Source organism: Aptenodytes forsteri, unplaced genomic scaffold (genome assembly GCF_000699145.1).
Source record: "Aptenodytes forsteri isolate BGI_AS27 unplaced genomic scaffold, ASM69914v1 Scaffold260, whole genome shotgun sequence".
In the NCBI taxonomy this organism is placed as follows: Eukaryota; Metazoa; Chordata; class Aves; order Sphenisciformes; family Spheniscidae; genus Aptenodytes; species Aptenodytes forsteri.
In genome coordinates, this window is record NW_008795557.1 from 26,296 (window position 1) to 52,748 (window position 26,453).

At 45.8% G+C, this 26,453-nt stretch overlaps 1 protein-coding gene across 11 annotated transcripts; it reads left to right on the top strand.

Annotated features, from left to right (window-relative positions):
- Nucleotides 1-1,249: 1,249 nt before the first annotated feature.
- On the top strand, nucleotides 1,250-26,453 carry EEF1D (eukaryotic translation elongation factor 1 delta). Of its 11 annotated transcripts, XM_009282147.2 has the most exons (11): nucleotides 1,251-1,358; nucleotides 1,681-1,709; nucleotides 1,836-1,920; nucleotides 12,864-12,987; nucleotides 15,086-15,157; nucleotides 21,813-21,881; nucleotides 23,093-23,189; nucleotides 23,447-23,550; nucleotides 24,445-24,693; nucleotides 25,326-25,520; nucleotides 26,357-26,453. In XM_009282147.2, the coding sequence occupies exons 4-11, from the start codon at nucleotides 12,868-12,870 to the stop codon at nucleotides 26,393-26,395; spliced, it is 945 nt and encodes a 314-aa protein (XP_009280422.1). In that variant the 5' UTR covers nucleotides 1,251-1,358; nucleotides 1,681-1,709; nucleotides 1,836-1,920; nucleotides 12,864-12,867; the 3' UTR covers nucleotides 26,396-26,453. The 11 variants fall into 11 exon arrangements, with proteins under 11 accessions (XP_009280424.1, XP_009280425.1, XP_009280422.1 ...); XM_009282149.2 differs by lacking the exon at nucleotides 1,836-1,920 and having other exon boundaries at nucleotides 1,250-1,358; nucleotides 21,816-21,881; XM_009282145.2 differs by lacking the exon at nucleotides 1,836-1,920.

Here is a 26,453-nt window from a genome sequence, read left to right on the forward strand (position 1 = left end):
CCCCCCCGTCCCCGTGGGCCTCGGTAATGGGAGCTTCGGGGGGTCTCTCGCGGGGATCCCTTGCTCCTCTCACAGCCCTGGGGTGGGAGGTGTGGGAGCCCCTCGTGATCTGTGGGCTGCCTTTCTCCTCTCGCAGTCCCCAGGAAGGAGGGATCACCCCCCCGTTACCTGTGGGGTCTTTTCCTGCTCATAGGCCAGGGGAAGGGGGGTTTTTGGGGTACCTCGTTATCGGCGGGTCCCCTTCCCTCACAGTGGCGGGAAGGGGGGAGTTGTGGGGGACCCTCATTATATGTGGGTGTCTCTTTCCCTATTACGATCTCAGAGAAGGGAGGTTGTGGGGTTCCCCCGTCGTCTGTGTGGTCCCTTCCTCTTCATGGCCTGGGAAATGGGGGTGCCCCCCCCCCCCCCCCGGTAGTCCTGAGGGAGAAGGCTCGGAGTGCCCTTGCTCTGTGGGATTACTTTTCCCCACTCTTAAGTCCCAGGGAATAGTGTGGTGATACGCCCTCCCCCCCCCATGCTCCTCGCAATCTCTTAGGTCCCTTTCCTCTTAATAGGTCTGGGAAGGGGGTTGTGGGAGGCCCCCCCATTCCCTGTGGGGTCTCTTCTCCCCTCACACCCCAGGAAAGAAGGTTGTGGGGGGCCCCTCGTTATCTGTGAGATCCCTTTTCCCCTCTCAGGCCTAGAGAAGGGGGGTTTTCCCCTCTATGGGGTCGCTTCCCCTTCGCAGCCTCTAGGTAGGCGGTTGCAGGAGCACCCTGTTGCCGGTGTAAGGGCTGGGTGAGCCGATGCTGGAGGTCTCCCTAAACCTGTGCACCTTTTGGGCGGGGGGCAGGTTCCCTCTCTTTTGGGGTGCTGATTGTGGGGATACCCCTGCTACACGGAGCCTCACCCCTTCAAGTTTCGAGGTCGGTGCGATTCCTGCCCTGGTAGGGAGGGGAATTTAGGGGACCCCCCTGTCCCCAGCAGCTCCGAGTGCTTCGAGGGTCTGCTCTTTTCCCCATTCCTCATCTTGGCAAGGGTTTCTCGTTGAGTCGCCTGCTGCAAAGGGAAACTTGAGCTGCTGCACTGTGCTGGCACAGAGCAGCTGGCAGCCCTCTGTAACTGAAGCAGCGGCCTGATCCAGCCTGTGGCCCAGCACCCTTAGCTGCATCTCCAAACTTGGTGTGGAGCTGGGGGCCCTGTAATGTCAGGCCTCCCCGTCGTCCTGCCCTTGCTCTGTAGGTGCAGCTGGACTCTGCTCATCTCACCTCTCCCTCTCCGTATCCTGGTGTTCCCAACCCCTCTGTAACCTTGGCGGTGCCTCCGGCAGCCCGTCCTGCTTTTTCTGCTTTTTGTTTCAACGACAGCTCGCTCGGGAGGTATCTGTTTCAAAACTATATTTGGGGAATGGGCAGAGCCAGGGAGGAGTGGTTGTGCGGAGGCTGCTAATGTGCTCTCTGGGGGTTTGTGAAGGATTACAGCGGTAGCTAAAGTTGCTGAGGCTGCGACAGCCTGTCATTCCTCCCCTCCTCCCCTCCTGGTGTTCACCGAAATCAGTATGGATTTGTTCTTTCACGTCTCGATCATTGATGTTTTGGAATTGATTGTAATCTGATGTTCACAATCCTGTTGCGCTCAGTACGGGGGAGAAAATAACTTTGCTTGGCTGTATAGCTGTAATTCTTTCCTCTCCTTTTCTAGGTGTGCCCTCTTTCTCCCTGACCTTGCAGGTATGCCTTTTTTCTCTTCACCTAAGCTGTTTGTTTTCAACTACTTTGCTTTTTCTTGTGAAGGTGGCTTCTTTCCTGTCTTTCCCTGCTGCTGATTTCCCATGTCCTTGATTATCTCTTCATTAGCAGTCAGCAGCGTTGTTGCTTGGAGCGAAGAGTCGCATTTTTAGGTGATCAAGGTTGGGAGTCATTGTCGTTTCCCTGGCTAAAGGTTAGTGTGGAGCTTCGTATTATAGCAAAGGTGATGAAGGCGGTTCCTCTCCTGACTCTGTGTCCTGCTGCTTTGAGCCACCGTGAGTTGGGGGAGAGCCAATTTACAGAGTCAAACCAGCAGAAGAGCAATACTACACAAGGGTTAATATTTTCTTTTGCTTTAGCTGCCTGTATTGACTCAGTGCCAGGGTTGAGGAGGGGGTGGATTTGCTCCCTTCAGCTGCAAGAGGCCATCAGACCCTCTGGTGTGAAACCACTCTCAGTTCTTTTAACTCTGAATCACCAAAAGGAACAAAGCAGGAGGCGGTGCAAGGTTTCCTTTGCTGTAGAGCAGGTAGGTATGAGGCAGCTGTGTCTAACCGGTGCCCAAATGCCTAGCTGAAATGGCTCTCGCTTTTGTGCAGGACTGCAGCAGTAGCAGGTTTGGGACGAGGAGAAGCATTTTACTAGGAAGACGTGGGCAGTGCACGTCTTGAGCGTGGCATAGCCCAGGTGCCGGTCTGAGGCTGTAGAAAAACGGACTGGTGCCTGTGGACCTTCTTGCTCCTCTCTCTGCTCTGTCCCTGACATCAAATGGGCCCTTTCTGGGGTTTTTTGGCATTTATTTTTCTGGCTGCTGCTGGGATGAGTGTTCAAGAGCTTCTGGTGGGGAGGCTGGTGTGACATGCGATGGAACAGGAGCACTAAATATATAACCGTGTTGACCTGGCCAAAATCAGCTGTGCCAGGGCATGTAAGCAAATACGCAGATGGAGGATTGGGATAGAATCTCCTGTAGTGAGAACCCGTCAGTGCTGAGCTGGGGGAAGAGTGACCGGTGTTGGCTTGATTGCTGCTTGGACCTGCAGAAATCAGGACTTTCCTGCCTAGCCTTTGGGGCTGCGTCCATGGGGTGTTTTTGGGGCCGAACCACAGGAAGCTGCCCTGTGCCTCCATCATCCTGTGTCCCCTGGTGCCACCTGATGCCCGTTTTTGATGTCTTTTCTGAAGAAGGGAGTTGAACTGTGACTGTAATCTTGCCCTCTTGGTTATGGCTTGCAGAAAGCAGCTGTCATGTCCCTCCAGAAATCAGTGATGGATGAGATTTGCTGCTCTTGCTCGTCTAAAGATACTTTTTCAAGACTATCAGAAATATTTTAAGCCACATCAAACTGTTAAATTATTTCTGGGAGAACTGCTTTCAAATCGTGGCGCTGCCTGACTTGCTGTGCCTTGTTGGGAGCTGACAGATCAGCCTGGCACACAGCTGAAATGAAAATCACAGTTCAGTTCCAGTGCAAGAAATTGTGCAGGGCCTGATGGAATTTAGGTCTCTGGGAGGCTGTGACAAACTTATTTATAACCTCACTCCCCCCAAAATACCCCACATTTATTTTATAGGCCTCTCAATTCAGGAGAACTGTAACTTTCTCATGGACAGAAGAGAAAGAGTGGCTTTCATTAAACTAATAAATGGAGTTGACTTTCTTTTTTTTGGCTACAGCCTTAGGGTAATGTATTGTACGCTTTTGTTTTACTTTAAAAAGTAGCTAGACTTAAGGGGATAATGCAGCCAAATAGCTGAAGTCCAAAGCTTATTTTGGATTTACAGACCAACAATAGAGGCCTTTTCATTGCCTATTTTTAACTTTATGCATTTTCCTGCAGCGCTGGAGGTACAGTACAGATTTGTTCTGGCTTGAAATACCCAGGAAGTGGTGACAAGACAACACCGAGCCCAGAGCTCTGAAGCAGTAGCTATGATTAAAAATTCTTTCAGGTTTTTGTAAGCCCTCTTTAACGGTCCATGGGAGGCCTAAACATTGACCTGTGATTTTTGGTTTTTTTGTTACTTGGGAGTATTTGATTATTTGGCATCGATAAATATTAATAATAACATTTGCCTTTCCAGTGGCTTTATGCTTTGTAAAACACCTGATAGATTGTCTGCACTGTCACTGGAAAAGCAAAATTGTCCTGGGTACGCAGGAGCCAGTCTCTGGTGCGTGCAGTAAGAGCCCTCTTACATTTTTCTACTCCACTCACAGATTTGTGTTTCTTAAACACTTTTTATAAAGTTTGCTGCCTCTGTCTCGAAGTATTAATTTATCTTCGTGCTAAAAAAATGCTAGTTAACTGAAAAACCGCTTCACTTCTGAAAAATGTTACTAGGCAGCGGATGAATGTGGTCTCGGGAGTGGTTTGAGAACGAGATCTTCTGAGCTGCCAGCTTGGTTCTGAGCGTGTGCAGACTGATGGGTTTCTAATTCAGCTCTAGTTTGTGCTCTGATTTTTGCCAGTGGAGAGTGTTCATAAAACTACAGCACGTTCTTTTAATTGTCAAACTTTCTGTTTGAGGGGGTGAAGTGTGTAGTTGAGAATAACCAGGTGGAAAGCTTCGGAACAACCGCGCAGGCTGTGGTTTGGTGCGGTGGTAAATCTTCGCTGCCTCAGACCAGACTGCGAGCAGCGTGGCGTATGGTGCTGGCTCTTAAGAAGTCCAAGTCAGTTTAAATTTCTTCCAAAACCTTTGAAGAGGTGAATTTGTCCCTCCGGACTTTGTCGGATCAGGTATCCTCCCTTCAGTCTTCGTACTGTGCTTTGGCAGACTTGGCTGAAGCTGGATTGTGAGCTTGTGTCTTGTCTGGAGTAAATTTGTATGCTGGGAGAACAGGTAGTGCTCTGGTCTGGTGTTAATGTTCTGCAGCCCACATCTCTCATCAGGCTGTCCGCACCAGCTCAGGTGATGGTTTGTGTAACTAAAATCCTTGTATATGCCTCTTCCCGTGTTCCTCTGGGAAAACTTATGAACACAGAGTAGACATGACATTTTTTTTTTTCTACAGTTTTTGCTTGTGTTTGTAAACTTTACTTCATTGAAAAATCTGGTCTTTATCATAACTGAACCTAAGGTTTGGCCCCTCATGGAAACAAATAGGTGCTGCAAGTATCTTGGACTTGTTTTTGGAAAATGGTATTGCCGCTTGTTGTGGTAAATTCCCTTTACGAAGCTTTTCCCTGGTAATAATCTTCATAAAAAACAGCACTTGAATTCCTGTGAGCCAGATTTGATGGGGAACATTTGCGGTCACTTTGGCTTGGGGGTTTGTGTTGCTTCCTTGCAGAAATACCCTTTTCTTACATGTAATGTTGAATTGGTGACATGAGAAGCTGTGTCTTGTCAGGCTTTGTAAGTGTAGCCTTGTAGGTATGGCTCTTAAATTCTTAAAGGCTTAAATTCTGTCACAGGTGTTCACATGTCGTATTGATGCTTTTCCTGAAAAATTAGTGGGCTGAGTATTGGTATTTATTTCTATCTCATTCATAGAATGTTGTACAGATCGCTAACTTCTGGTAGAAGTAACTACAACCATGTGAATTCATTATTTGACATTATAATTGTTACATTTTCAGAATTCTTTCAAGTATTTGCTGTTGGTGTTTAGTTACCTGAAACTGGGGGACCTGAGCTTCACTTTTGCACCAGCTGACAGTATTGGTAGGGCAGGTTGGGAGTCTTTCTGGCTGGTTCCCTGTCGTGATGGGTAGATCTTTTTGGATATGTATATTTTTTAGTGCTTGTTATTTAAAATTAAAAGTAGCTGAGTGTCTGTGGTGTTGGTTGATTAAGATAATGTAGTTCTGGAGAGTTAACCAGCTGTAAGTTTAATTAAATGTATTATGTAAGGGGGGAGTTAACTATATGATAATACATTTGGCTGTTGTCATTCTGTGTCCTTGCTGACTAGCTGCTGCATCTCTAGAACTGGAAGCTTTCTCTAACTTTACCTTTTTTCTTAATGCTATCATAGGAGCTAAAAAAGTAAGTACTCTCTAGTTGTCATGTGGTTTTTGCACTTTCTGGAAAATCAGGGGAATATAGGCACTGATCTGATACGTCTTACTAGGCGGATTATTGCACAGTTTTCTGATTTCCATTGGAAATAAGTGTACCTTTACAGGTTTATTTATTAAATTCACCTGTGTCTCACTTTGATTCAAGACAGTTCTTTGATTTGAGAACCTCCTGATAGTTGGAGACCTCAATAATGCACCTCACCATTGAGATGAGCGACGTGGGGGCTGCAACTCCAGTGCTTGAAGCTGTTTGCTTAAGGACTTGAGCAAAATCACCTATAATTAAAAAAAATATATTAAACTCCAAATTTTAGTTTTGTTTTTGTCAAATGGTCCTGCTCTTTCTATATGAAATGTTAATAGCTGTAACGCAAATTAAACATTTAAAGGTGTGACAGTTTGAGCTGTATTGAGTCATGTCTGGGTTTCTTGTTATACCCACTGGAGATTCTTCCTGAAATAGTTTAAGTCATAACCTCAGAATATGATAACGCCTGCACTGGGTTAATGAAGTATTCTCAATAAAGGATCTCCTTGAAGGCTTTATTCACTTACAGACTGTGCTTTTTCCTTGGGATAACTCAAATAAGTGTGAATGTAAAGCCAAACAGAGCATGTCAGGCAAATGCAGAAATCTGATGATCTGTTTAGCAGTCTTTATCGACTGCTAAGTAACATAAAAATTCAGATGTGTTGCCTTCACCCTTTTGCATGTCCTACCTATGTATTTTCAGTTGTGCACTTTGCTTTCCCTGTGGATTTTGTGCTGGCAGGTGACTGCACTAGATCCGCATGGCCGTTACCGTGGTACGTGTGCACTGCAAAGCAGTGCCTTTGCGCACAACGCTTTTGATTTGCATCATTTAATCCTTTTCCAGTCTGCCAAATGACCGAAACGCAGGTATTGCTCTAGCAGATGTTGCCTTGTCTTTGATGTTGCCCTCCAAGAATCCCATTTAAATTGGCATCTCCTGTAAAGATTATTTTTTTAAGGGGGATGCTGTTTACCATGTAAGAATATAAAAATATCTTAAATTATTTGTCCGGCAGCTGAGACAATCAGGAGTATGAGGCTGCCTCAATGGTGGTTTGTTTGTTTTTTTTTTTTTTACAGCAGGAAGATATCCGTGTACCTCAAAATAACTTGTGCAGGCTCTTTAGTGGCACTGGCATGTCTTCGGTCTGCATGACATACGTGATGTCATTTTTCACTGCTTGATGGTAATGCTGTGGAAGCTGTAGTAACAGAGCTTACCCTGAGGAGTAAACCCGAGTTACTGCTTGCTCGTAGCATTGCTCCTACCTTGCAATGCGTGTGCTTCCAGCTGGGGTGTTTTTGATGTTGATGGGAACATGTAGATTAATGTTTCTTAAAAGCACTCGTTTGTTTCTAGTTGTCTGTAGTAAGAAGTGTTTTATTGCTCCATAACTAGTGTAAAATGCAAGAGAAGAGTGTAAAGTAAAACAGACTTCAAAATAAGTTTCAATTTAGATATTTTTAAATGTTTTTAGCTGTATCAGTGTTTTCAGCAGCTGGTGGAGGAGCAGTTTCACAACTCGAGTAAGAAGAAACATCTGTTTTTGCTTTTCCTAGTGATTTTTATAATTGAAATATAGTATTACATTGCTTTAATATTTTAAACTATATAAATTTAAATTGAAAGTTTAAAAAGGCAAAAGTGTTTACTTGTAATAATAGTTTATTGTTTTTACTGGTCTGTCAAGCCCCGGACTTGAGGCTTGTAAAATCTTCCAGGAGCGGTTGGAACTGTAAGCCATCGGCTGAAGGCTTGGGGATATTTTAGCTGTATGTGGATTTTATTTGGCAATCTGTCACAGATAAATTTGTAGCTATAAAACTTGCAGCTGTCGGTAGCTAAAGAGAGCGCTGGCTTACAGGTACTTAATTTCAGACCTTTTTTTTTTTAACTCCAGGGGTCTGACCATGTAGTGTTTGGCAGAAAGGTAGTTAACTACTCATTAGATATTTGAGCAGTACAGTAAATTCTGTACTTGGTAAGGTATTTCCCATACCATTTCCAATAATCTACACATACTAGGAGCTGCTTGATTTTTTTTTCTGTAGTAAAGTATGACTAGGGCAGGAAAACACAAAGCAGATGTGATATTTTTCATTTCAATAGAAGATCTTTTTGGTAAGCTAAATTAATCATGAGGTCTCCAGCTCTTGGTCAATTTTAATTTGCCGGTAACTGGCGTTTTAAACGAAAACTGAGTCATAGTTTTTCAGTGAGCTCCCTCTGCTGGCTTTCTAGTAGTAAAACACAAATAGGTGTAAGCAATGACCTCTAAAGATACTCAAGAGTTGGGGCATCTTTCTTTAGCCTGTCTTCCCAAAACAGTGCCTAGTTGAGAATACCTAACCAGTAACTAAGGACTAATCCACCAACGTGGAAGAATATCTTACACGTTACCAGGGATTTGAACAAAACCGCTTCGGTTTTTTTTTTCCTGCCAGTTGTCTTCAAAAGTGAAATTGGAAGTGCCTTCAACCAGTGCCTTTATTTTTATATAGTGGTGTGCAGAATACTTGTCAGAACAGCAGAAGTATTTTAGGAGGAAGGTTGTTTTGACTTCAGAAACTGGCAGTGTTTAGGCACTAAATGCTTAGGCTCTTTACCATGAATAATAACGGCATGATAGCTTTTGACGCTCTTGTATTATTTAAGAAATTACTAAAGTCTTCCCAAAACAGTGCCTAGTTGAGAATACCTAACCAGTAACTAAGGACTAATCCACCAACGTGGAAGAATATCTTACACGTTACCAGGGATTTGAACAAAACCGCTTCGGTTTTTTTTTTCCTGCCAGTTGTCTTCAAAAGTGAAATTGGAAGTGCCTTCAACCAGTGCCTTTATTTTTATATAGTGGTGTGCAGAATACTTGTCAGAACAGCAGAAGTATTTTAGGAGGAAGGTTGTTTTGACTTCAGAAACTGGCAGTGTTTAGGCACTAAATGCTTAGGCTCTTTACCATGAATAATAACGGCATGATAGCTTTTGACGCTCTTGTATTATTTAAGAAATTACTAAAGTCTGATGCATGCGCTTGCTTTATTTAGTTTTGCTGCAACTACATTGTTGTGCTTATCTTTTAATGCTGCCACTCTTTGGAAGATGAGGACAAGGAAGCCTCCCTGCCCGGTAGAAAAAGTGTGGGTAGACAAGCACAAATATGATGAAGCAGAGAGACTGCATTACGAAAGAGAAGCGATGCTAGCTGCTGCGGCCCCTGAGGAGTGCCAGGAGGTAGAGGCTGTAAACGGAGTCTGCAATGACGACTCTGTTGAGAGTGAATTCAAGGGAGACCTGAAGAGAGCAAGGAATGGAAAGAAACAAAGGAAACGGAAGCGTTCTCCAAAACCCAGAAACGTGGCCTCCAAATTAGACTCTATTCTGACTGGTTTGTTAGCTGACCATGTGTGGTTTGACAAACCTTTCTATGATCACGCTGAGAACGTGTACAGAAAAAAAATAGTGGATTGTCAGAACGAGGAGGCACCTGAGACTTCACTAACTGCTGAGCAGTCCCCTTTAGTGATCAGGTCAAAAGCTGTCCAAGATGTTCCTAAGTCAAGGATGCTTTCAGCAGCCCTGCCCTGCTCCCATGGTAGTCTGTCTGCGTGTCACCATGTTGTTCAGGATGTCTGGGTCAACAAGTTTGACTTTGATAAAGCCGAGGAGGTGTTTATTGAAAAATCTCAGTTCTTTGTTCCTCCAAATGTCCTAACCATCCCGTCTGTGTGGTCAAATGCTGGCAATGCTGGGCTGAGGACGCCGGATGAGGGCTACGTTACAGCCCTGCCTACTCCTGCTACGCCAAGCTTAGCTCCAGACGTTGTTGCTGATTCTGCTTCTTCCTTCGTTACCAGTTTGCCTGGCTCTGTACACCAGACAGTAAATGGTAAGCCGCAGATTTCAAGCTTGCAGGCTCTCATGTCAGAGGTGTGGTTAGAGAAACCTCTTTATGATGATGCTGAGAAGAGCTTCTATGAGAACATGTTTGATGGTCATCCATCAGGCAAAGTCAGACAGCAGCAACGTGGCTGCCCCGAAGCATTGAAGAACCACCACGAGGACAGGAAGAACCACAGCGCTGGAAAGCAAGTGGACATCAAACACGTGGAGATTGCCACCAACTCTCTGCTTCCCAGTGATGCTGAGCAACCTCCGCCTACCTGCTTTTTCCTGCATGAGGACAGCGAAACTGTGTGGCTTAATAAGCTGACATATGACAGCGCCGAGTCACGATACTATGCAGCTGAGGCTCTGAAGATGTCGAGAGCAGGAGAGAGTACGGGGATGCAGGAATCTGCAGTAGTAAAACCCTCCCAACCAGCTGCTTATGCTTCAAGCGTACCTGCGCCAGAAATGAAGTAGGAGAAGTTTATTCTGGGGTAACACTCACACATGCAAAACTGCCGGGTCAGGATTGAGCTGAAAGAATTTGCATGTGTAGAAGACGGGCGTCTTTGTGTCTGCAGGACTGGGCGTGCATGCAGCTGTAGGGAGATGCTGCTCCTGAGCCAGGGAGCCTGTTCGTGGGCAGGGTAACTAGGGGGAAACTCCTTCAAGGAGCCCTCTTCTCCTGATGAATGCTGGTGGCTAAAGCACCCCCATGAAAAAAGGTAGTCATTTGTGTGGTGCCAGAGAGGTTAAGCATTTAAAGTCAGGGCTGGGAAGCGAGCTAAGGTTTGACCCCCTCTTTACACGGGAGAAGCCCAGGGCCATGCCACTTTCCGTATTCCTATTACATACAAAAAGCCATCATCAAAGTGAGAAGTTGGAGGGAGTAATCAGGTGTTTTAAACATGCCTGCTGAGACAGCAGAGGATGCGGTGTTTTGTCTTTGAATTTGAGAAATTAAAGCAGTGGTTATTTGCTGTGTATTTCTGTTAAAATACCACAAGGTCCTTCAGAGAAGCAGTTATCCTCTATTCTCCTGCAGAGCACATGAGCTGGTCATTGAGCTCCACGTGAGAGGTGACTACGTTTGAGCATCACTACCACTATCCAGCTTGAAAGGCGGCTTGGGGATGACCGTGAAATACAATTTAGGGCGTCAGTCTGGTGTGAGCATGTGCTGTGTTTGCTTCATTGCAGGAGAAGGTTGCCTTTCTAATTTTTTAGACCATTTGGTCTGGAAGCTGCTATTAATTTTGGGACAGGGCTAGCTGGATTACAGCTCGTTTGATGTGCATGTATGTAGCTGGGCAGGAAGAGTGCATTCTCAAATTGTAGGTGACCTTCATAGTTGTATCTTGCAGTTACGGATCAGTTTACAGACAAATGTTTAAAGGCTTCTTTTTAAGTCCTGGACAAGGTGCAGTATGATACTGTGCTTTCTGTGTTAAAAATGTGCTTTTATATAGGACTGCCTGAACCCTGAAGTCCAGGGCTGTAACGCCTTGGGAGCCTGTCCGAAGGCCAGTGCTTAGATGTTATTTTGCGGTCACTGTTCTTGGAAAAAAGGCTCTTGGAGCATCAGTCCTTATTTCCGACACTTCTGATCCTTGAGTTTCTTAGGATTTGTTGGAAAGTTTTAATATCTTTGTCAAGTGATACGGGGGGTTACAGACGAGCTTTAGAGCACACATGCCTTTTACCCTGTCCTATTTGGGATAATTTTCTCTTTAGTTGGACAGAACTAGGTATTTGGTCATGCCTTTCACCCTTCCCTGGAAAAGTCCATGTGTCATTGTAAAATACATGGCATAAGTTTGTCTGTAACTGGGATTGTCTATTAATGATACTAGTTGGCAGCTCAAGCAGGGTCTTGGAGGGTTGAGTGCTGGGAATGGCTTCAATGTAGAGGACCTGTATGGTGTGGCGACCTCTGGTCTCTTCTGAATGGGTAGATGAGAAGGGTGCTTGTTTTACAAAAGACTCATCTGTTGGCTTCCATGGAAATGTTTTACTGGAGAGCTGCAGCGTTTTGAGCTGATAAGGAAAGGGTTTGCGGGTTGCTATTAGTTGCGCTCTCCGTGTTGTGTGGTGGAACCTGGTAATGGTGTGGTTTCGTTGTGATGCTCTATCCCTGCTCTCACCACCTCCTCAAAACGATGTTGGCTCTGTAGCTGTTCCCTGGCTTGAAATAAGGGCACATCCTCTTCTCTTACTGTTGCCAGGGCTCCATCATTTGCCTTCAAGTTAAGAAATTAAACAACCTTTGGAAGCTGCTGCACTGAAGAAAAATAACACCATTTCACAGCAGTGTTAGGATGTCTTATGCTGTTCCTCCTTGTAGTGACAGGTATCTGTCCCTTGCAGGTGTTGCCTTGCTGATGATTTTAATTTCTAAACAGTTGCAGCAGCTTCCAAAAGGGCAAGTGTGCAGTTACCTGGGGTGCCGTTGTAAATTGTGTGTGTGTCTGGATTCCTGGAGGGTGGTCGGTGTCAGGCGGTATGCTGTGCCAGGCTGTTCCTTACAGGAGGATGCGGTGGTGCACCTAGTGAAGCATGGCATGACCAGGTAGACATATGTACTAGCCTAAGACAGCCAACAGTTGCTGTCAACGCAGTTGAGTCATGTTCAAGGATGACTGAAATGCGTTTAAATTTGTGAGCTGTAGTGTCAGGAGTTGCCTGTCACATACAGAGTGCTCCCTGGTTGGCACGCTGTAGCGTGGCACGTGCTGCTTGGAGCTGCGTATTCGTCAGTCTTTGGTTTCGCCGTGGCCAGGCGTCTTAAGAATTAAAAGCGTTACTCCCTTTTTGATTCTCATACACAAGGCATCTTTCTTAGCAGCAGATTCCCATGTGTCTAGCATGATCTAGAAAATCCTGCTCTGAAAGCTTTTTTGTGGAAGAAGGTACAGATCAGCTGACTTATTCTGTCCCCACTTGGTGTCCTGTCACCAAATGCAGGTCAGGCCAGGCAGACGGGTGGGTGATTAGACTGCCCTGCTTTCTTAATAGGATCCTGTTTACTTAAAGCTTTCCACCGGAGGGGAAACCGCTGAGCAGAGAGCTGCAGGCACAGCTCTATGGGGGAAGAAAACGCTCTTCTGACAAGTTCATTGCAAGCTGCTAACCTTAAGTACATCTAGGAACTCACTTTGGGTTTTTTTTTTCCTTTCTGCAGAAAAATGGCAGTGGACTACTTTTTGCATGAGAAGATCTGGTTTGAGAAATACAAGTATGACGATGCTGAGAGAAGATACTACGAGCAGATGAACGGGCCAGTTAGCAGCTCTTCACACCAGCAGGTAATGCTCGTTCTCAGATGGGGTTTAGCAGAGTGCTGGAGCTTTAAGAGCTAGTACGGAGCAGGCGAAAGGACACGATCCTTTCCTTTCTCAGAAAAATGGCAGTGGACTACTTTTTGCATGAGAAGATCTGGTTTGAGAAATACAAGTATGACGATGCTGAGAGAAGATACTACGAGCAGATGAACGGGCCAGTTAGCAGCTCTTCACACCAGCAGGTAATGCTCGTTCTCAGATGGGGTTTAGCAGAGTGCTGGAGCTTTAAGAGCTAGTACGGAGCAGGCGAAAGGACACGATCCACCTGGACGTGCACTTTTGTATTATTTCCACTCTTGGTGCTGCTTTTTCCAAGTGTGAGAGTCTTCTCTGGAGCTCTCTGAGCCTACCCCCAGTTATGACCCCTTTTGAAAGACCATCTTCTGTGGACTGTGAAGAATTTCTCGAGTACCACCAGCGTACTGCGAGATCAGACACCTTTGTAACAACAGACAAACCAGTTATAGGTTGCAGCAGTTGCTCCTAATCTTTTCAGGCTGCTATGACATATGACAGAGCACGGATGCTATCTGTGATCTAATGGGGGCACGGTTTGAGCTGTAAGCCCAGAGAGCTGCAGTTCCGTTGACTGGGCTGGGCGAAGAATTGACCTGTCCCCATTCAGCCAGGGAAGATGCTGTTTTGCTGCGGTTTTGGAGCAGCTAAGCTTTCCTTGGCAAGGGATATATCAACCCAAGCCATTCTATGATTCTATACTGGGTATATATGACATGATGTTTGAAGAGAGGCACCGTGGCTCCAAAGAGACCAGGAATTATGTTCCTCTCTTTGTACCCCCTGCAATATTCGGTGTGCTTCTGCAGAAGACTGCATCACAGTACTGGTGAGTTGGGGGGAGCAGGTGGAGGGGAAGCCTGGTGCTGCTGCAGCACACCTGAGCTGAAGTAGTTCAAGCTTAAATATTAGCCCGAAATTATTACTGTTTAAAGGTACAGAGCTATTGTAACCTCTTCCTGCCATGTAAAGAGCTGTTAACTGCTTATGCATTTGGTTGGTTATGTAGAAAGCTGCTTAGAGTTTTAAATGGCTGTCTTGCAAGTGTTACTTAAGCTTTTTGCTTAAGTAGTAGCTTCTAGGCACACTCTGTCTATTCCTGCTGCCCATGCTAGTACAGTGGTGGCACAGCACCTAGGACATGTGCATAAAAATTAGAAGCTATAGATAAGCCTTGAAGTAGATGTTAAAAGTGCAAACCTCTGCAGTGCTCTTAGGACAGTTAGACTATTTCATGCCACGTAAGGAGCTTCCAGTGAAGAAGTTCTGCCTTTGAGAGGTGGTCTGAAGGCTCTGGGGGAGATCCTGCAGCAGTTTATCAGCCACTTCCCTGCTAAGGAAAAAGATTCACGCTCCTTAAAACCTTCCTGCAACCTGGAAGTGGTATCCACCTGAATGTGTCCAGGCTGTTGCTCTTGTATGGTCTGTTTGACACAGGGTTTTGGGCTTGTGGGCAGTTTTATGTCTCCGATCTTGCTTATGGGGTTGCAGTCTGGGAGAGGCAAGGACTTAATGGATCACGGAAACTGAATTTGTGCCCTAGGAAGGGAATCTTCAAATCCAGGCTAAGGCACGGCAGCAGGAGGATGGGGGGAAAAAAAAAAAAACTTGTGCTGCTCTACTCTGGGCCGTACCTCTCTGGATAGAAGACTTCAGTTAGGGCTGTCACTTCTTGCCTGAATACAATGACAGGTAATACTAAGAAAAAGAGCTGCCTAACGATAGATCTCTAAGGAGCACTGAAGTGACTCCAACCCTCTGCCTGGCTGGCAGCTGTCCAAACCACTCAGGGCAGTAATAGAGAATTTGAAAAGCTCTTGACTGGATGATCTTCTGGACACGTGGCCTGATGTGACCAGGGATTGCAGTTGGTGCTGCTTGATTTAGATCCAATCCTTGCAGCTAATTTTGCAATACTTGCTGAATCATTGGAAGGAACCCTCCCCCACTCTTACCCTCTTTTTTTTTTTTTTTTAACTTCCCTGACTGGTTCCCATGTTTCATATCTTTTTAAAAAAAATCTTGGTTCTTTCTGCACTGTTTGCAGGAGAACGGAGCCAGCACGATCCTACGCGACATTGCCAGAGCCAGGGAGAATATCCAGAAATCGCTGGCCGGAGTGAGTACCCAAGCTCTCTCACCAGCTGGCTACCCGCAACCATTTTTAGCTGTGGTGCATCTCACAGAAGTCCGCTGTGACCACTTCATAGATTGTGTGGCTTCTTATTTTTAAGTTAGAGAAGACTAAGGTGTGCAGCGCTGTGTACCGCCAGCATAGCTCCATCTGATCAAGAGCACCGTTACTACTAGAGTGCATGCTGCTTACCTGCTTGCTAGCCTGCAGTGCTTTTTAAAACTAACTGGATTTGGGTTAAAATTCTTCGCTGTGCATTTCTTTTCTTTTTCTCCTGGTGGAATGTTCCCACAGGTCTTACCTAACAAGTTACGAGTCGCTGTTAAAATAACCTTGCTGGGTAGCAAAGCACTGAGCTGCCAGCAGGAGTACGTATGTCTCTCGGAGTACACTGAGCTGCCACCTTCTCTTTCCTGTTTCGCTTTCGGTCAGGGTATGTGCAAAAAAATGGTGTCTTCCATCTGCTGCATCTAGGGAATTCAGCTTGGCTACTAGCTCTAAGTCTGGACCATCCTGTAGAAGTTCAGTAACATCCTTTCTGGAGGTGTTTTTGTGCTGATATGTACAGACAGCACTGTTAAAACTCTTAATTTTTCAAGAGGAAGCTGAGATCTTAAATTAGTAAGTGGACTGGTTTCATGGGTGAAGAAAATTCACAGAATACAGCCCATGTGTCTTGATTTCTTACCTCTGCAGTGGGACTACTACATACCTGCACATATCTTCCATCTGAGGGTATCCATCCTTTATCTATATTGATTTGGCCTCATAACTCCCTCTTGGGATATTTAACACCCTCAGTTTCTATCTAGGTAAGTACAGTAAAGGGAATCGAGCCTTCCTCAAGGGGAATATTTCATATTCTTCCTTAACACAAGCAGAAAGGAACGATACATTTGGGGTGAATGCGAAGGAGTTAGGCTAATTGCTTTCCCCATGGTGGTCTCACTGTGCCTGTTGAACTTGACACTACAAAAGCAACTTCTGCAACCGCTCATGTGAGTGATCCAAGATACTCAGTACTGCACTGGAAGCTTGGAAGTGGATGCAGGAAGAGCAGGGCAAATCTGATGATTAAATTTGGTTAGATTCAGTGGTCCCGAGTACAGCCTGATGAGAATCAATGGAAAGTTGGGACATCTTAGTAATATTAAAAGCAAACCAAAACACATTGAGGAGGAAAATACTTGGAAGTTTTCTAATGCTAGTTTCTTACTTCAGCATCCGTGTTTCAGCCAACAGCTTAGGGAAGATTTTCCTGAACTGGCTCATTTAAGTTCAGATCTAAAATAACATGTTTGCGCTTTCAGTAGTGACTATCAGCCCCTGTCGAAGACTTTCAGTTTGGCCTTTAATAAGGCAAATACGTGAGGAAATGAGCCCCTATCCCAGACAGGGTTGGAGAACTTTTTGCATGGTGTTAAATGACTTTGGAAAGACCTTTTCAAACTGGGCAAGGTCTAGCAGCAGCTGCTTTCTCTAAGACCGGCCTCCTTCAGGAGCAGAGGCTGGATGTGGTGAGTAGGGACAGGAAACCTAAATACAAATCACCTGGCAGGGCTGCTGGTCTGCCCTGAAGGCATATTCTCATCTTGCTGAATGGGCTGTGGTTTGCCAAAGATGAGGAGTTTCTTGCCCTGGCCTGTGACTCCTGTTAAAGAACTTCTTTGTGTGAGAAGCATGTAAGTTTGGATCGTCCAGGTCCTGTAATGGGGGGAAGACTGGGGGAACTGGCAAAGCACCAGACCAAAGCCAGAACAAATTTGAGAATATAAAGTCCTTTGCACCCCTGTGGCACTTGTTGGGATTAGTGCTGAATATAAAAAATTCATCTGCTGGATTTTTTTTGTGCCTGTGAAGAAAGCTTGGCGGGCTTGAGGATTTAAGGTCAGGACTGAGCCATAGGGCCTTAAAACTGGAATCTGGGGTGTTGCAAAAAGTGGATTGGGGCTCTCCATTGAAGGCCTGAAAGAAAAGCATTATGTACTGCACAACTGTATTAGAGAAAGCATTGTGCACTCTAATCTGCATTGCTGTCAGGGGCACTCCATAATTTATCTAACCTATACCTGCCATTCTGCTCCCAAAATATGCAGTTGCCTAGATAAGCAGAGCAGGTGGCAACAGTGACCTTCTCCTCCTTTCTGTTTTGTAGTCTTGTTTAACTGATTGTGCCTTACCCTGGCTTATACGATACCCTGGAGAGCCCACCTTTTAAGTTTTTCCACACATTGCCACATCTCTGCCCTGGAACCTGAAGCGGTAAACCACGGTTGGATCTTCTGTGTTAATGTGCGAGTTAGAAAGACTGAGCTGTCGCGAAATGAGTCCGAAACATCAGTTTTTGTAGCTTGCATTTCTAAAGGGTCATCATTAATCTTGGACGGCCATGGCATAAAGCAGGCTTGACTTAAGAACATGCTTAAACTTTGTTTTTGTTTCAGAAAGCCAAATTTATACTATCTGATCTACAGAACAGTGAAGCATGTTTCTATAGTCAGGATTTAGTCTTTCCTTCCGCCTGAACATGCAGAGTTATTGTCAGGAGTCTGAAGATGTAGCAAGTGAAGAGTTGGCTCTTTTAAGATGGGAAGATGGAAGATTAGTGCCTTTCTTTTGCTGTGAAATTCAGCCAAGGCTAGTTTCAGATCTGCTTCAGCTGGATAATGTTGTTCTGAAATGTGTGAATGAGCATTAGAAGGGTTGAGGCAGTGGTTTGTACCTCCCGAAGGAGGGTACAAAGCTCTGATGCTGGAAACATTTGTTTGCACATACCTTTCATCCCGCTTTGCATGGTCATCTCTGCTTTAAACAATCTCTCGGCTGACATCTGCTCGATCGCTAATGCTTTCCTAGATATAAAGTTGTTAACATGTGCAGTACTGCAGCTGGTGGCATTGAGACTGCAGGCGGTGAGAAATCTTACAGCTGGGGACCTGAGGCACGGAAAGGATTGACTTGCCTGAGGTCATAAGCAAGTCCAACAGAGTGAGTGACTGAATTCTCACTTCCTAAACCCTCTTCGGGGGCTGTAATGGAAGGGGTCTCACTGGGTAGGTGGCTGGTGTGGGCGTCTGAAGCTCTGTTATTCCCCTCTCTGCCCAAGCTCCCTCTTACAAAGCCTCTGTATTTGTGCGTTTCCTGTGTGTGGGTTTCAAACAAGAAAAGCTCCCAAAACCCCTCTGATCTTGCTAAAGTACCTGGAGACCGCATTCAGAAACACATCTGTGCGCAGGGAGTGGTCAGACCTTCTGTAGGAAACCAGCCAAGATCCATCCTGCTGGTCTTAGGCGGGGGAAAGCCTCTTCTAGTTCTTCAACATCGTTTCCCCACAGTTCAATTTTGTGTTATCTGACCATGGCTAAACTTTCCATGTTTCCAGAGCTCAGGTAGACCGACCTGAGGGGAAGGGTGTTGTATTTCTGCATGCACGAAATAAGTTTATTTTTTGGATGAAGCTATGAGTGCTTTGTGAGCTCTGGACTGGAAAACCTACACATCACATCTGTAACCGCGCCTGTAAAATCTGCACGCTGTTCTTTGTAACTGGTTAACTCAAATTAAGGGAAAAGGGCCGATACCTCCAGGTACTTCTTGCAGTGAGGGAAGTGCCACCTTTCCAGCTGTGTCCGTTGGTTGGGCCTGACATACCAAGGGAGGAGATTTTACCTGTAATTGTCCAGACAGATTTCTTTCAGCTGATATGGAGAAGTATAACTTTTGCCAATTTTTTCTTCATCAGTCAGTGTTCTTGTCTCTGATTTTTCAAGTATGTTTTAGACAAACTTTAGAGAGGGACAGATGTTCAAAGCCCTTTGAGGCTGAGGCTAGATTCTATTTCCTACCCTTCATAAGCCCCAGGGTTTTAATTTGCTCAGACGATTAAATTTATATGCAGTCCTTGGTGTGGTTCCAGACTTGCTGAGTGCTTCTGCTATGCAAAATATTTTGAATAGGTTGCAGCACTGGTCAGTGTATCACTAATGTGTGTTCAGCACAAAAGCTATGGCTTAAGCTTAGAAAAAACAAAGGTTTTAAGAGCTCCGTCCGTGAGACAACGCAGAGGAAGTGACTGAAGTGATGCTCTAGAACACCCCACCTTTGGGATTTTGAATTACTGTCCTTGATAAAATTCACAAACACTTGTGTCGAGCTTCCTCTTGGCATAGTAAAGTCAGGAGAGGAAATAGTGCTTGGTTGTGCAGAGGAAAAAACACACTGTAGGTAGTGTGTAGCTTAGGTTGGTGACCACATCTCTAAAAGCTTGAAAAATCCTCACCTCAGGGGAAAGCCCACAGTCCCATAAAGGCAACTTTACCACAATTTCTTGAACGTGTGGCTTGACCACCTCCCAGAATTGGGAACTCGGTTCAGCATTGTGCCTCTTATACCGTGCTTTACACGGTTACAGGTTCCCAAAGGACAGCTGGCCTGGTTTGTGAAGACTTAATCTCTTGTTTGTTTGAGCTTGGAGCAGGCAACCCTCTCTTCTTGCCAGCAAGAGATGGCTGTGCTCAGGCTTGCCCTGCCCTGGGGTTGCCCAAGACTAACAAGTAATGTCTGAATTGCACGGGGTGTTGGTTTAAATGCTGTGCCATGTCTGTGAGCACTGTGAGCCTTCTTCCTGTTGTAAACCTCCCTTTTAAACAGGCGTGAAAAATGCAGCACGGAGGAGCAAGTGAATCCTGGTTTAGGGTTAGCTTATCGTATGTAATACGCTGAATCCATTTGTCCAGGTGCACAACAATGAACTATGAACTATTCACATGAATTTTGTGGGTGTTTAACCTGTAGGTGCATCCAGGTTGTTAAACTTGCCATTTCTGCAGAGGCCTCAGTAGCAACTTGCAGCTGAGAAATCCCGGAGGTGAGACGGCTCCCCACGGAGCCACCCAGATATCTGTCCTTGTAGCTCCTCGAGCGCCTGTGCTACCTGTATTACCGCATACTGATGGGCAGGCGCATACTTAAATGCCCCACTGAGAATGCTGACTCTCCTCTGGGCTTCATTTTTGCAACCTTAATGTTGTCTCACCTGCAGGCTCAATGTAAGCTGGCAAAGGAAGGATGAAAAGGAAAGGAATTTGGGCATTGTAGAGCTCTTGCTTTGCGCAGTTCCCTGGGTGCTACACAAAGCTTTACAAACAGCACCTGACAGCAATATACAGCTAGGCTTGTATTCTAGTATTTTATACTACTCAAAAGGTCTGTTGAAATAACAAAATGTCATTTTTCCACGCTCTTCCTTGTTGAGAACAGCTTCATGCAGAGCAGAGTATTTCAAAGTCCTCTCACCTTGCTCTTGCAAGCCATAGCTACAGTATTTTGAGGGAAAGTGGCCGTGATTTTCTCAAACTCTTCCCCTAAGTGACGCAACCACACAAGGCTGGCAGGTTTGTCTTGAGCTGGAGGCCTTCTGCCAAGCTGTAGCTGTTTTTCCTGCAGGACTACAGGGAGGAGCAGTGCTGACCTCCAGGATGGCAGCTCACAAGTGTCAAGGTAGATGGTACTGCCTCAATTTAGATTTCTCATCTTTGAGGAGTTATTACTAACAGGGAAGAGAAATGAGGAGGCACAGCTGGCTTCTGTGGAAAATGCTTCCACTAAACCTGAGAGCCAGGGTTTAAAAGCGGGCTGTTCTGCAGCACCGAATAGGCGTAGCTGTCTTGCAGCGTCTCGGAACATCCACGGTCGTGCGCAGGATAGCCAGTTACCAGGGCAAACGCAGAGCCTGCTGAAATGCTTCAGCGTTTGGCTTGAAAATGTGACTAGGGCTTCAAACTGCCAAATATCTGTGGTGCTTGCTGCTTAGCTGAATCAGCAGGCTGCTTTTGGAAAAAAACCCAGCTGTGTATCTCTTTGCAGGTGACACAGCTCTTGTGTTTGATCATGAGTCAAAACAAGAAGTGCTTTTTCAGGAGGCGGGGTGGATGTGACTATTGCCAGCATTCACTTTTCACTGAACTAACTTAGACCTTGGCCCTGATGGTGTAACTAGAACAGGAAGAGGTCAGGCAACGAGTTCATCTGAGGTTTAATTTTTGTCCTTGGTGTATAAGGCTAGGGCTAGCCTGGTGTGATAAGCCCACCGTGGCTAGCAGCCTCTGTTCTGGTGGTGCGTGTGAGGATGGAAGCCCATGCAGGGGTCTCATCAAGTTGTTAGTGCAGACTGGTGGTGTGTTGCTTTATTCCTCCCTGGGCGAGATGCGTTAGTGGTAACTGGGAACTTGTTAAGAGTATTGGTAACTTTGCATGTGTTCCTGCATCTGTCAGATATTAGATTTTATCTAATGGCAGGAGAACTAGCAGAGATGACGGTGCGTGCCGCAGTAATGCATGCACCTGCCGTACCTCTGATTTTGCAGATGGGGAGATGACTGAGACCATGCTCTAGACATCTCAGTCTATTTCTGCCACCCAGCTGGGTGACCGCAGAAAGGTCACTGAGATGTTTAACAAGAAGGTGGCAGAGTTCATGGATAAATGTGTCTGTGCAGGCTTTGTTTGGTGTGTAGTTGGTGTGAGGCTGTATCTCGTTGCTTGATGATTTGTCCTGCATGTAGATCTGCTTCCTGCACTTGAACTGCCTCTTCCAGCGTGAGTGAAAGCCTTTTCTATCTTCTGTGTTGAACCTTTGCAGCAGAAGACAGTTCCTCGTAGCAAAGAAGCTCCTTCTGCCCGTCACAAGAGGCAGTCAGGCCGCTCAACTGTAAGTCACCTGTGCATGGATGGAGCTGGTTGTGTGATTTGAGAGGATGTTGTAGGGCAAGGACAGCCCTGCCTTGGAGAGATGGACCAAGTTCTCCTTCCTTATGACGAGAAGCATTTGTCCTTTGGCATGTGGTCATAGCTTGCCCTATATAATAGGATTTTCTAGCAGGGCATTTAGGTCTCCCAGTTTGGTGTCTGGGGACTGCAGATCTGCACTCGCGTTTCTGAGCCTGCATCCGCTGCAAAGGTTGTGTCGGAGATTGGTTTAATGGTGCTTTTGACATCTGGCCCCTGCCCCTTTTTGGGTGGGTAGAGAATGGTCTCTTTGACCTTCCTGCTAGGAGCAGCTTGCACTGCTCCATGTGTCTCCCAGGGCCGGGCATCCTGAGACCTGCTTTCCGCGTGCCCCATATTCCTCCTTCTTCATCTTAACCCCCGTATTCTCTTCTCTTCATCTTAAGTGACTGCTGAGATCTCAGAAGCATGTCAACCGCGACCGAGAACCACATTATAATTATATGCAGGGTGCACTTAAAAGAGTATAAATTATTTCCTCTATTGTTGTATTCGGTTATAAATGACACTAAGTGCGAAGGCCTGTTATTTTCTTTCCCTTTGCCGATTTGAATTTATAGATAAGGGCCTCCTTAAAAAAAAAGCAAGCTCTTTTTTGCTGTTAAATACTTTTGAAGCTGGATCGGTATAATTGCTCCCTCAGGATGTGTTAAAGTAGTTTTAAGTTGTTTGAGAGGAATTAAAGGCTGGACCAGGGAAGGTGGGAGTATAGAAATACCGGGATCTCTTTCCAGCTTTCACACTGACTCGCTGTGTGACGTTAGGCAGGTCACTTCTGTGCTCTGTGCCTCAATTTGTCTGTGAGAGGGAGACCAGCTGCCCCATTTAAGGGGTTTAGCATGAAACTTTCAAAGCTTTTTGTGTGTTTAGTGGCAGTCTGTGATCTGAGACTGCAAAGAATGACTATCCTTTGCTCATCAGTGCCAGCTGAAGTTTCTTGAGATACGTTCCATGCTTCATTCTATAGAGCTAGTATATTCTTTTTATAAAGCCTTTAGAGAAAATGCCCTTGTTCTTAGATTAGCTCTCAAATTTTCTTCTTCCCTGAAGGCATGACTCTGCTTTGCTTCACTGAACCACTGAGCTTGGGAGTAGGTGAACAGATTTGTTTCATCTTGGTTTTCCTTGTTGCAGAGTGCAAGCACAACCGCTTCTGGGCCTGCTGGTGACCAAAATGAACTCCTTTCCAGAATTTCTCACCTGGAGGTAGAAAATCAAAACCTTCACAGTGGTAAGTAGGAGAATCTTCTGGCATGAAAGCAAACCTGGATGGGGTCCTGCTTCTGTGGGGTGTATCCCTTACTGGCTTTGTCTGTCGCCAGGTGAGCACATGCCAGTGTCTTGATCAAAGCTTTGCAGGCTTCCCTCTGACTGGGGCAACTGGTGTTTTTAAAGCCCACTTTGAGCAGAAGCAAATTTGTCCTGACTTGAGAGCTGATGCAGAGCCTACAAGATAAGGTTCTTTCCCCCCCACACCTCTTTTCGCAGTTGTTGCAGACCTTCAGATGGCCATCTTCAAGTTGGAAAGCCGCCTGAATGCTCTGGAAAAGTCATCTACCTCCCACCAGCCTTCGCCGGTTCCTCCAACCCAGGTGAGCCTTGGCAAAGCGCTGTTCTTGAACGCTTCACAGTCACAAAGTGCCAGGTTATTTTCGAGGTCTCCCGGTTGTCTACTGAGGATGGAAAGATGCTTATAGTTAGGATGAGTTTGCAGCTTTTCCAGCAGTTTTGGCAGCTGCCTCATCATCTTTCCCAAACAGTACATGTAGAGAGGAGTGTTCTGCCCTGAGACCAGCAAAGAAGCTACGTTAGAGATTTCAGCTGGGGAGAGCTGGTGCAGATCTGTGGAAGTTTGGATTTAATATATACTTGATTAGCATTTAGCTCATGGTGCTGTGAGTTTGTTAGCGTGCACCAGGTAAAATGCCACTTTGTTACAATAGATAAGCAGAATTGGTGACACTTCTTTTTAACAAATGTCCCCTATAAGAATGTATTTAATTTATGAGAAAACTCTGTGGGAGCTGAATGCGTGGCACCAATTTGATTGATTCTTATTGTAGGTTGGAAGATGTGCTACCGGTGGTGCTGGTGGTCTCTGCAGTAAGCCTACAGAATGCGTAGGCCCCTCCTTATGCTAGGGGAAGACACTTGGTTGCATTCCCAGCTGCTGTCCCACTCAGACTCTTATGGTCTAGATATCCGGAGCCCTTAGGAGAAGAATGAGCTCTTGGCTACCTGCTGGTTTTTGCTCTGGGAATATAAGTACGGCCGTGCTGGGCCAGTTCAAAGGTCCATCTGGTCGAATGTCCTATTTTGATGGCCGATAGCTGATTCTTCACTCAGATGGTGTGGGCCACGTTCGCTGTCTTGAGCAATGTAGACTTCTGTTCCTGAGCTTCTGAGTGCTGCTCTGATTCAACTTCAGGTTAATCTTCTCCCCTTTTTCCTTAATGCGAACTTGAACGCACGTCACCCCGATGAAGAAAGTGGAACCATTCAGTGTTCCCTCCAAGAAAGTGGAGCTCCCATCTGCTTCACCGGCAAAGAAAGTTGAACCAGCTGCTGCAGAGGAAGATGACGATGATGACATTGACCTTTTTGGTAGTGACGATGAAGAGGAAGACCAAGAGGCTGCCAAAGTCCGGGAGGAGAGACTGCGTCAGTACGCAGAGAAGAAGGCCAAGAAACCGGGTCTTATTGCCAAGTCTTCTATCCTTCTGGATGTGAAGCCAGTGAGTAACTGAAGTGGGGAAGCTCCTGAGTGAGGCTGTGTGTCTTGTGCTGCAGGAGGCTGTAAATCGTCTCACTTCCACGTCTGAGTGGACTGGTGAAGATGGGACCTGCAGATTTCCAAACAGGGGGGTCAGAGCGAGGTGGGATATTGCAGCTGGCATCTGTAGCCTTTGCACTGCTGCTCTGGTCCTTGCACTGTGGCAAGTGCAGGCTGTGCCCTTTTCTTTGAAGAAAAGACAGATAATAAACGCCCTAAAGATAGAAATAAACCTTTGTCAAATTGTCATGGTAGAACAAAAATTCTGGGCTGGCTAGTGCTTCAAGAGATGCCCTTGGTAGAAGTCACTTTAAAGTGAGCGCTCCAAAGTGGTTGTGTTGCTGCAGGAAAAATCCCGCTTGCATCTGCAGTGCCGGTAGGTAGAATCGAAACAACGTGGTATGCAGCATTGCTGCAAAGTCAGATTTAGCTTGGCTAACCCCATCAGCTAATTCTGGTGAAAACAGTTGCCAAGAAAGGGCAGCTTGGATCAGCTGAAAGGTACTGGGAGGAGTAGTGTTGAATTTTAAGTCACTGGATACCTCTTGGGGCTAATGGTGATCTCTAGGAAAACACTGCTTCACGCTTTTCCAGTGGGACGATGAGACTGACATGGCGAAGATGGAGGAGTGCGTCCGATCCATCCACATGGATGGGCTGGTGTGGGGAGCCTCCAAGCTGGTCCCAGTAGGCTATGGCATTAAGAAGCTCCAAATCCAGTGTGTAGTGGAGGATGACAAAGTGGGGACAGACATCCTGGAGGAGGAGATCACCAAGTTTGAAGACTACGTAAGTCTTTCAGCGAGCTGTGTAATGCTGGGTGATGCCTGACCTGCAGGGTCGTTTTTAACTAAGGTTCATTTGCAGATTTTGGCAAACTGGGATTTTTAAAAGAAAACCGCATGGAATTTTGATGGTGTCTGCCTGCTGAGACACTTGTGTAGTATGTTTAAATATATATTTTTTTTTAGGGCTGGCTGATGCAAATATCTTGCAGATATTTTGTAGAGCCATTTTGCAGGCTCTTGCTGCTCATCCAGCTCCCACCGACTGTTACTTTGGGGAACCCCTGCTTTTATGCTTAGCCTGGGCAGCACCGGGGTAGACACACAAATGTTTAACCTTGGTGGCTGGGGCTGGAGGAGTTGTCTCCATCCCCATCCTTCTTCCTTCCATGGAAATGGTAGCAGGAGCTCCAGCCCTGTGCCAGGTAATACGCAGGCTCAGTAATGTTCCCAGTCTCACTGCTGGGAGAGCAGCAGGGCAGATACCCGTTTTTGTTGATCATCTTTGCCTACTCTTTTGCTTATATTTAGAGTAAATCAGGAACTTTAATCTTAACGTTGCTAGAAACTCTTAATATGATGTTCTTCGACCGTCTAAAGATTTGTGCAGTAACTAGCGCAAGTGTCCTGATGCGACTGATCTTGCAAGGAATATTAAATAACAGTCCTTAAAGGTCCTCTTGCCAGAGCCGGGGAGCTGGCCTAAGAGACCTGGGCCATTCTTGATCTGTTTGAGCATTGCTAGTGCATGCCATGAAGAAATCCCCAATGTGCTTCCTCTGTTTTAAATGTCTGGAAACACCTTGGTGACCTCTAGCTGCTGCTTTTGTTCTCTTTCAGGTGCAGAGCGTTGACATTGCTGCTTTCAACAAGATCTAGAAGCAAAACTGTATCCCCTCTGAAACTGTAACTAATAAAGATGAAGATTCAGAGTGCA

Excerpts from the sequence above, each read along its gene's own strand:
- EEF1D (XM_009282147.2), top strand. The coding sequence starts at position 12,868 with ATGGCAGTGGACTACTTTTTGCATGAGAAGATCTGGTTTGAGAAATAC. Across the intron at positions 12,988-15,085 it reads GCAGCTCTTCACACCAGCAG|GAGAACGGAGCCAGCACGAT; the intron begins GTAATGCTCGTT and ends CACTGTTTGCAG. Across the intron at positions 24,694-25,325 it reads TCCTTCTGGATGTGAAGCCA|TGGGACGATGAGACTGACAT; the intron begins GTGAGTAACTGA and ends ACGCTTTTCCAG.